Source organism: Vicia villosa, linkage group LG1 (assembly GCF_029867415.1).
Source record: "Vicia villosa cultivar HV-30 ecotype Madison, WI linkage group LG1, Vvil1.0, whole genome shotgun sequence".
NCBI classification, from domain to species: Eukaryota; Viridiplantae; Streptophyta; class Magnoliopsida; order Fabales; family Fabaceae; genus Vicia; species Vicia villosa.
The window spans coordinates 107,525,176-107,536,183 of record NC_081180.1 but is presented as its reverse complement, the minus strand read 5'-3'; the positions used below and the strand labels follow the sequence as shown (position 1 = coordinate 107,536,183).

The window sequence follows — 11,008 nt, the reverse complement described above, 5'->3', positions numbered from 1 at the left end:
GTTAATCTCCAAAATAATTTTCTTCGGAGCTTTGTAGAAAGATAGAGTGAAAATCGCCAAACTACTTAGAACCGATTTTAAAAGGGTTATCCTCCCTCCAAAACTAAGCCACCGACCCTTCCAAGAATTCAATCTCCTCCTAATATTATCCAAAAGGGGCTTCCAAGTTGAGATTCTCCTAGGATTTTTGCCAACAAAGATACCAAGAAATTTGAACTCCTTCTCCTCCTCCCTACAATTAAGGAAATTGGTAGCTACTCCCATAAAATGAGAGTTAATGTTAATGCCTATTAGTTTGCTCTTTTAACATTTTATTTTAAAATGTTTCTTTATTTTATTTTTTTGTGTAAGAAAGATATTATATAAAAGAGAACTAAGGGATCTCAAACTTTGATACACGAAGAGATGGGGAGACCCGAACAAAAAGAAAAAATTACAAGCTAATTACATTTGTAAAAGGAATAATTGGGATGAGTAATTTTTTTCACAAAAATACCACTTTCAAACTAGGAGCTTTATGTTCCAAACCGTATCATTAACATTCCACCCTTCCTCCCGGAAACATGCCCCATTCCCCACAAAATCCACGTTGTGGCGAGCCAAACTACATCTACCTTACTATGATCAACTTTTTGTGTACAAAAGAAAGAATGTTAATCCATAAAATTTGCCGAACACTCCTCCTCCCCCTCTATTTACTTTACCCACCCAAATGTTTCTTTATATTTGATTAATTCATATTGTTTTCTCAATTATAATTCACAGCAAATTATTAAAATATAAAAATTATTAATCATTCTTAATAAATACTTAATATAATTAAAATTCATTATGAAATGAATAAAAACTAATTTACAGCCTCACATGTAATCTAGTTAATAATTATACTGAAACACATGTTGCAAAAACACTAACTAACATCTATTAATATTTTAAGCACAAAAAGTTAACATTTAATATTAAATTGTTTTTTATTTGTTTTGAAGTGAACATAACTTCATGATCTCCCCCTATATATTAGGGAGTGCAGTAGAAAGCAAAATGCAAAAAATCCTTTCAACTCTTAATTAATACATTTGGTCGTGACTTTGAAGAAGTACTTAAGTAAGTACTTAATTAATTGCCTCTTCTTTCTAATTATTTCTAGCTTTAACAATCTGCATTAATTTCCCTATCTTTTATATGATTATTTATAATGCCTCCTGTTTATGTGACAATTAGTTATGTTTGCCTTGTTTATCTCAGACATGGATTATGTGAGTAGTGCACTGCTCTTCTTGTTGACATGCTTTGTCACATACTTTGTTGGGTCATTTTACGCAAGAAGCAAAAATTCAAACTACAAGCTTCCACCTGGACCTTCCTTTTTCACTATCATGTCAAACATTGTGGATTTGTACAACAAGCCACATCAAACTCTTACAAAATTTGCTAACTTCTATGGTCCTGTTATGCGTATAAACCTATGCACAGAAACCTCTATAATAATCTCTTCTTCTGATATAGCCAAAGAAATTCTCCATACTCATGATTCTTTGTTCACTGATAGATCTGTTCCTCATAACACAACAACTCACAATCACAACAACTTGAGCTTAGTCTTCCTCCCATTTTCACCTCTTTGGCAACAACTTAGGAAAATATGTCATAATAATCTATTTTCTACCAAGGCTCTTGACGCAAGTCAAGAACTTAGACTTGTGAAACTCAAAGATCTTCTCAATGATATGCATAAAAGCAGCTTAACTGGTGAAGCTGTTGATATTGAAAGAGCTGCTTTCAAGGCTTGCATTAATTTTTTGTCATACACTTTTGTCTCTCAAGAATTTGTTGAGTCTTTAGATGATGAGTATAAGGATATAGTTTGCGCTCTCCTAAATGCTATTGGAACACCAAACATCTCTGATCATTTCCCTGTGTTGAAGATTTTTGACCCACAAGGAATCAAAAGACTCACTTCTAATAATATTTCAAAGGTGTTTAAAACCTTGGATACCATAATTGACAAACGAATGAAGTTGAGAGAAAGCGAACATTATATCTCAAAGAATGACATGTTAGACACCTTGTTGGACATTTCCAAAGAAGATATTCGGAAGATGGATAAAAAGCAGATTAAGCATCTATTTCTGGTATGTATTTTCATATCTCTTTTACCCTTTAATCCTTCTACTTTTATTTACTTGACATGTGATTGTGGTATACTTCTAATAGGATCTGTTTCTAGCGGGAACTGATACAACCGCATATGTATTAGAGAGAGCAATGAGTGAACTAGTACGCAATCCAGAGATTATGTCAAAAGCCAAAAAGGAACTTGAGGAGATTATTGGATTAGGAAATCCAGTTGTTGAATCAGACATCAATAGGCTTCCATACTTACAAGCAGTGGTAAAAGAGAGTTTACGTTTACACCCTCCAGCTCCAATGTTGCTCTCTCGAAAAGCAAGGGTAGATGTGGAAATATCAGGATACAGAATTCCAAAGGGTGCTCATGTTTGGATCAATGAATGGGGTATTGGAAGAACAGATATATGGGAAGATGCTCATTTGTTTTCACCAGAAAGGTTTATAGGATCTGAAATTGATGTGAAAGGTAGACACTTCAAGCTTATACAATTTGGTAGTGGGAGACGCATATGTCCAGGATCACCATTGGCAGTGAGGATGTTGCACTCGATGTTGGGATCATTGATCAACTCATTTGATTGGAAACTTGAAAATAGTATTGAACCAAAGGACATGAATTTGGACAAATCTCTAAAAGTTTGTGTCGGCTTAAGTGCCACCCAGAGTTTGAAGCCTTTGTATGGGGATATTTTATTGTTCGTTTGTATTTTTTTTGGTTGAGTTGTTTTCCTTGCTTCGATGAGATATTATTACTGGTTAATTGTCAGTATTTATATTTATATTTTTGGCATGACTTGAATCTTGTACGTGCAACTCTTTTTAACCATTAACTCAATTGTTTCAAGGTTATATATATACTAGTGAGAAATCCATGTGTCCACACGGGTTCTGGTGTGGGTTGGACTGTGTTTATCAGATACATATAATATTAAGTTAAAAAATTAAAAAAAAGAATTTTATGAAATTAAAATATAGATGTTATATTGTTTAAACAAAATTATTCAATTGATTAAAAAAAATCAAAAATAGTATTTATTTATAGAATATGGTTTAATATTAATAAAAAAATAATGTATGTTCTGAAGTCCATAAATAAAATGATAAAAAAAAAAAAGAATTTTAATGTTGTAAAAAAAATAACATGTGTGTTTGGGTAGATTTTTTAGAATTGATAGAGTTGAAATAATAAAAGAATTTATAAAATTGAATAAATGAGATAAATAAATATTTAAAATTCAAATTAGTTGAAAATTAGAAACATAATTTGATTAAAAAGTCAAAAAAAAAATGATCTAAAAGAATTAAGTTTAATATTTTATTTATTAAATTTTGGACTATGACTTAAAATATATAAAAAAAAAATCGGCAGTACAACTAACTTAAATTTAGCTTTTATTTTCTTTAATTGTACAAAAAAAATGTAAAAACCCGTGTGGTCATACGAAACTGCTATGTTACCCGTGTGTTTACACGGTACTCGTGTGTTACCCGTGTGTTCGTACTGGTACGGGTATGCAAAATAGATCATCTTGAAATGTATTTCTCAATACTGGCTACCTGTGCGTTCGCACAATACTCGTGCGTCCGCACGGATACTGGTGTAGTACGCACACTTTTATTTTCAAAATATAATAAAAATGAAAGAAAGAATATAATAAAAATTAAATCATTTACTAACAAATAAAATACTTCTACTACTTTTATACTATTAATTATTAGAACATTAATTCTCTCACATATTCCAAATAAAATATACTAATTTCAAGTTGGCCTTGGATTCAATCTTTCTGATTATAAAAATAATAAATAGTGATTACGTATTAAATTTAGTCAAAAAAAAATAATTTTCTTACCAATTATGCTCTAATTAGCATTAATGTCAATTTTATAACAAAACAAGATTATTTTTTCGAACAACGAACAACATCTTTCTACATATATTTTGTATCATATAAATTTTATTTTGGATTATTATAAAAATAGCTTTAAATTTCAGTTAATCAGTTGACTATTTTAAATTAACAATTATTTAATAAACATAATAATTTTATTAATATTTTGAATACACACCGCAACACCATTTATACCAGTAGCAAAGTTAGAAAATACCATTAGGCAGTAGCAAATTGGAAAGAGTCTACACTATCATCCATCACCATCTATACCAGTAGGCAGTAGCAAATTAGATCTATCACATATAAATGCTACTGAGAATAATTTTGCAACTCCAATACATGGTTCAGACATTCCTTTGGATCTGTTTTGCATCCTGCTATTGTTATAATTTGTTGTTAAATGTGGAATAGCAATGGAGTTAGATTCAACACCTTGAAGCAGACAAAAGTTAGCAACTTATCATCAATCATTTATTCATAAAATTAGATATTTAGCATTGAATGTAAGATAATAAACAAAAACATACTAAACTAATTTACAGATAAAACTCAACCATATCAGCCAAGAAAATAATTATGTATGTTATAATTGTACATTCGAGCACACTCAAAATTCTAATAGAAAAAATTCAAAAGATCTTAAAAGTATCAAAACAAAATCGCATTCAAAACCATTGATGACATAAGTGTTATCCCCCTCGGCAAAAACTAATCTTCATTGGCATCAAATAGGACCTCTCCGAATGAACTTTTGAAGTGAAATGCTTAAGTGTTCTAAAGCACAAATGCTCCTCTCCGAATGATTGTTCGATAATTTCACCTTGAATTGTTACACAAAATGAGTCGTGAATTGTATCTGATGGCTGAGATAATATAGCAAGATGAGTAGGACCTCTTCCTCTTCCATCATTTTAGAAATAGCTCAGGTTAAAATAACAACCATACAGAAGAAGGTATAACAATTCTTATTACTTCACACTCATCATATGCAATTGCCTCATCAACATTCTATTTAATATGTAACTACCACACTTAATCTGAATGAGAAATTGAATAGGTATGACGTACCGACGAAATACTTACCGAATCAGACGTACCGACGAAAGACTTACCGAATTAGACGTACCGATGATTATCTGGGGTTATTTGCTTGATTCAGGCATTTAAGGCGTACCGACGAAAGACTTATCCAAATCAGTTGCTGGATCACTGAGAAAGTCATTATCTGTAACATCTGAAAAGGAATTCTTTTTCCTATTGGCTTCTCCTAAAGTAATGAAATTGGTAATAGTTTTTTGTATCCCGCCGACGAATCTTCAAGTAGCCAAACTTTCCCGCACCTGTTAAAGCCCTCGATTCTCCAATGGCAAAAACATTTCCTGTGATAAAATTTATGATATTAGCAGCATAAAAAAGTACTTCTATGCCATGTGTTGTGTGCATATCTTGTTTCAATTATTCACCATTTTAAGATGACTTTGCTAGTTAAAATTGTTTGGATTTTTATACGAAAAGGGATAGAAAGCAGCAACGAATAGGTGCAGTCATGTTTATTTATCACCACTGGATGCAACTCATAGTCAATCACAATCCTTCAACTATTTTACATTAAAAAGTCGAGACGTCAAAATGCGTTCCAGGTTTTACATGTTTGACAGTTGCTATCTGCATTTTTATATAATAAAAGATAAAATAGACATGTTTTCATAAGACTACACTAAGTCTTTAGAAAAACATATTGATTTTCTACTATACTTGATAATCTAAAATATCGATACTGCATATAGAGATGATAAAATTTATAATCACATTTCATAGCATCCTAAATATTTTTAGTACCTATGATGCAAAATTTTTGGCTTCTTGAAACTCATGACCTAGTGAACCCGACATTGGTTTGCTACATGTAAAATACCTATGAAAAACCAGCATAAAATCTAGTTACAAAGCAATGAAAAAAATAATACATTTGATAAATTTTTGTATATGTACCCTGCATCTATTTCGATTCTCAAATAGTAACTTAAGATCTGTTAACCTTATCTGATTATTGGCTGAATTGGAAAATTGCTGCAGCATGAATAGTCAATTAGCTCAGGCATTCAACATCAATCTCCATGATAACAACAACTTCAAAGTCCCTGGAATCCTGCAACAACAGTAGTGACTCACCATATGTTCATTAAGATCTTCCAAAAACACTGCTTTAGCCAGTTCCCAAATATTTAGACCAAGAGCTAATTAAATTATTTCAAAAGGTATGCCAATATACAAAAGATTAGTGATGGTTCCATATTTCTTTTAACCGAACTGTACTTCTCCTGATCATACTCGATGAGGACCCGAGCGAGTTGATAAACATCCTTTGATGTTTACTTTCAGAGAGGTTTGACACCCTTTGCAATCTCAGTTCAGTGAAAACCAAAATCATGAGCATAAAACATGTATTGTGATAAAGCTGATGATATTAGCAGCAGAAAAAGTATATATCTATACATTAAAATATCAACATAATTGCCTAGAATCTGCAATTTCGCTTGCAAAATTATTGAAAATTCATGGATTAAATTAGCCTAACAGTCTCACTCTAACACTTACCTCAGGGGATTTTTACCAGTTATCTCAACCAATTTGTCTTATACACGAATCGATGTAAGTGTACGTAAAAACCATAGCAACAACACTTTGCACTAAAGAGTTATGCTAAATAGTGTATCGCAAAATAAATATTGTATGGAAGAACCTTGCATACCACTTCCATTGACATTTAACATTAGAATTTGACGACTTTGGAAATTTGTCAAGTATTAACTCTGCTGCTTACTTAATGGTAATGGTTACACCAATTTTGAGTCGCAAGCACAATAATGACTAAAGTATTTTCAGAAAATTGTAAACTGAAAATTTGGAGCATAATCATTAAGACTGGTCGTTTGTACCTTTATTATGAAATAAACTAATGAAAATGACAAGAAACCCACTTTTATTCCAGCCCTGCAAAAGAAAAGCGTAAAGCAACCCATAATCAATACTATATTCGATGACCACTTAGAATTTTAGATTAACTTATCAAGTGTTTCATTTTGTTAAATTTGGCAAGATAAATATTAGTTTAAAAAGTTAAATTAAATAGAGGTATATCTAATTAAAGATTACATACTTAAGTTTGAAAAAACATCATTCTGCAACCCCGTTTACTTTTTGAAACCGAACCTCTTTCAGGATAATAATCATCGTCTAATGCAACCAACACCCATAAATCATCCATAACCTAAAATTGAGATATTTAGTATCAAAATGAAGAAAAAAACAATAACATGATGAAGAGGAATAACATTACAAATTGGAAGAGTTAATTGTTATCGATGATAATCAGACTATGTTAGATTCAAACATAAAGACAAACGCAATTTTCAAGAAGCTCACAAAATCCTTCCCTCTGAAATACTCAACCCGTGTCTCTTGTAGAACAGCCCATCTCGAAACCAACTCCTTATGGTCTTTCACCTTCTCAGCAAACACCTGATACACATCCTTCTTCACAGCTTGTTTCTGTAAACAAAAACACCCCAACAACAACAACACGGTCAAAATATAACACAAACATTTTTTGCATGTCACATAAAAATTAAACAACCCAATAATTTCGAATCCCCCGTTCCATAGTTCATGAAAGAACAACAACAAAAAGTAAGATTCAAAAACGCATCTACCATGGAGAAGAATAACCCGGTAAATTGATTTACGTGTAATAACCATTTAAGAATACTACAAATAGATAGTTGCTGCTATAATCCAAATTTATTTATCATCAACCAATTCCGTAAGAAAACCCCCAATCAACAAAGCATATAAACCCTAAAATCCTAAATCATCAACATTGAACAACATTGAGAAGATTGGTTTCAACCACAGCAAATCGAATCCCCCGTTCCATAATTCTTGAAAGAACAACAACAAAAAGTCATATTCGAAAACGCGTCTACCATGGAGAAGAATAAATTTGCATCAGAAGGGAGAAGAAGATAGAGATGGGAAAGGACGATAGGGAGGAATAGAGTGTCAGAAGATAATAAAAGGGTTTCAATAAGAATAGAAAAAAATGAGTTAGGATAAGAATTAGGGTTTCAATTGGACAAAAAGCATTTTCAAATGGTTGTGGTGGTGGCAACACATCAAGGGTAATATGGGCTTTTCCATAACATCTAATGTTCTTATATGGTATATATATATATATATATATATATATATATATATATATATATATATATATATATATATATATATATATATATATATATATATATATATATATATATATATATATATATATATATATATATATATATATATATATATATATATATATATATATATATATATATATATATATATATATAGGACCGGCCTGTGCATGTGTCGGAAGTGCTACGCTTCAAATTTTGGGAGGCTCTATATTTTTAAAAGGTCTAATTTTTTTCCATAATTATTAATCGAAATAAATAAAAATTTATAATAAAAATCCAATAAATCAAAAAATACTATATTAAAAACTCAATGCATACAAAAATTAAGATAAATCAAAACTCAAAATAATATAATTAAATATATTATTGATTAAAATGTAATTTTTCATTATTATAATTGTATTTATATTTTAAATTTGGGCCCATTTTTAAAATTAGAACGGGACCTCTAGGTTGATTCTAAGGTTGTATGATAGATTCAAATACTTTAAGTTTTTGTTAGACTTTTTATATTTTCTATTATATCCTAGTGTTAGAGTGTTGTGAAATGTATTGAAATATTTTTTTCAGGAAATGTGGATTTTGTTCGAATTCAAGTGTGGGTGATTTCGTCAATTATAACTTGTATTTTCATCAGATTTCGTGTGATACCATGGCATTTGTTTTCAATTTCAATTTATTAGGGTTCCATGGCGACGATATTGTTCCCCTTTCTTCAACACACTACCAAATTTGGTCCCCATTTCTACATCTATTTCGTCTGCTAGGGTTCATTGTGGTTTCAATCATGGGTAGAAGAAAAACATTATCTATTGGTAACTCAAGTGGACTGAGCTTGCAAGGATATGGTTGTAATCAACCAATGAAGATTTGGGGTATCAAACACCATTGATAACCCTAGTAAAAAACATTGGAAATGTCGAAATTCAGTGGTAAGTGTCTGTTCAAGTTTCTCTTCATATTTGTATTGACATTAACTCTTAAATTTGTGTTAAACATATTTGCAGAGTGGCTGTGATTTTTTCATGTTAGATGCTGAGGTTTGTGAGGTTCAAAGGAGTCAATTGATTTCCATAAAATGTTGTGAATATGAAATGACAAAGGTTTATCTGAGGGAATTGTTGAATGCAGTATAGGGCAAGCAACGAAAAAATATTTGGAAATATTGATCCGGGAATTATCGTCCTCAGAGATGGAGAGATGCCATTCAACAGTTTCTACGGTTTCGAACTTTGGATTGAATGAGAAAAAAGTAAACAAAGATATAGACAGGAAAAGAATAAACACTTTCTTAGAAGAGAAATAACTTATCAGGAATGTAAATATATTCACTCTTCACAAACATACGTACACTTACCAACCCGTTATACTCAACCTACGATACTCATCTATGTCATCACATATCTCTCACATAAGCGTCCATCTCTGGAGCACAAACGAGATCATCTCACAACTAAGGTTGTCTCTAACGCAAAGTCGCGAGAACATCCATATTCTCGCGTCGGCGATCTCTCGCGCGCCGCTCAAACACGAAAGCATTAAGTACAGATACCCACAGTGAATGCTAGCTCTAAATCTATATCAAGAGTTCAGAACCAACAGATTATCATCCTAGATAAAGAATCAAGAAGTTTATCTCTAAAGCAACCCAAATCCCCAACATAAAGCAAAAATCCAGAACAACATCAACACAGATTTGTAAAGCAAGTTAAACATAACATTATAATCGGTAAATATACATAAGATTCGAGTAACTATACAAACAAACCCAACACAAAGAAATACACAAAGAATAGAAGAGATAAACCAAATATCTCGCGGGTTGTCAGCTCCGGTTGATGAGAAATCCACCTCCGATCTTCCAAGTGCATGACCCGGTGTTGTTTTCTAAGCCAATCCTACTCTAAGAATAAAGTTGATGGTGTTGGGACTCAAAAATACCCAACCCATAACCTAAAAATGTGATTTTCCCCCTTTTTAAAACGTCTGAAAATTCGTCAGCTCGTTAGTGGGTGGAAGATGTGAACTTTTGCCTTTTTAGATTGTATTGGAAAAAATGAATAAAAACACAAACATGGAAGGGTAATAAGGATAATAAACAAAATCTTTGTTGTTGTCAAAGAAGGAAGTAAAAAAATCGGAGATCAAATCTGAATAACTTGGAAAACCAAGAAGAGCAAAGCAAACTTAAATTATATTTGTACCAAAAAATTAAAATAAAATAAAATATAACATTGAAATAGAGATTTAGTCTTCCTCTCTCTTAATCTCAGTCATTCCATCACCATCGTCACTTTCTTTCACCCTGAAAATATTTATCATCATCCATTTTATCATGATATCCTCCATCTTCATGAACCTGTACTAAACATTATCACGTATTCAAATTTGTTCCGATCGAAAAAATGATAGAGAAAATTACAGTTCTAAAAAATTGGCTGAAAATTACAGATTTGTAATTTAGATCAAAAAATTTAAGCATAACCTCAAAAGTAAAAAAAACACTGAAGAAGAAGAAGCTTCTGATGTCGGACGTTATTTCGTAAATAAAGTAAAATAAACAAATGTTTGTAAATAAAATTTTACTCCATTGATGATGAATGAACTTAGGAAGAATATGATGTAGGAACTTGTGAGAAAGAAGAATGGACTACTTATATCCCTGATGGATGATGAAACGTTTGTATGGTAATGATGACCAAACCGTTCATTCATTTGGAATAGAACCGTTACAAA

The 11,008-nt window shown here is 31.4% G+C and overlaps 1 protein-coding gene and 1 long non-coding RNA gene across 5 annotated transcripts; one reads left to right on the top strand and one right to left on the bottom strand.

Annotated features, from left to right (window-relative positions):
* The first annotated feature begins 1,247 nt into the window (after positions 1–1,247).
* LOC131651039 (geraniol 8-hydroxylase-like) lies at positions 1,248–2,850 on the top strand. Its single transcript, XM_058920722.1, has 2 exons — positions 1,248–2,132; positions 2,215–2,850. Exons 1-2 carry the CDS (start codon positions 1,248–1,250, stop codon positions 2,848–2,850), a joined length of 1,521 nt encoding a protein of 506 aa, XP_058776705.1.
* Positions 2,851–4,395: 1,545 nt separating this feature from the next.
* Positions 4,396–8,122, bottom strand: LOC131643796 (uncharacterized). 4 transcript variants are annotated; one of them, XR_009296303.1, is made up of 6 exons: positions 7,452–8,122; positions 7,186–7,296; positions 6,965–7,019; positions 6,064–6,174; positions 5,865–5,940; positions 4,396–5,404 (listed from the first exon to the last, which is right to left on the bottom strand). It is a non-coding gene; the product is annotated as an uncharacterized LOC131643796 (long non-coding RNA). The 4 variants fall into 4 exon arrangements; XR_009296305.1 differs by lacking the exon at positions 5,865–5,940; XR_009296302.1 differs by having other exon boundaries at positions 4,403–5,404; positions 6,064–7,019.
* Positions 8,123–11,008: the final 2,886 nt, after the last annotated feature.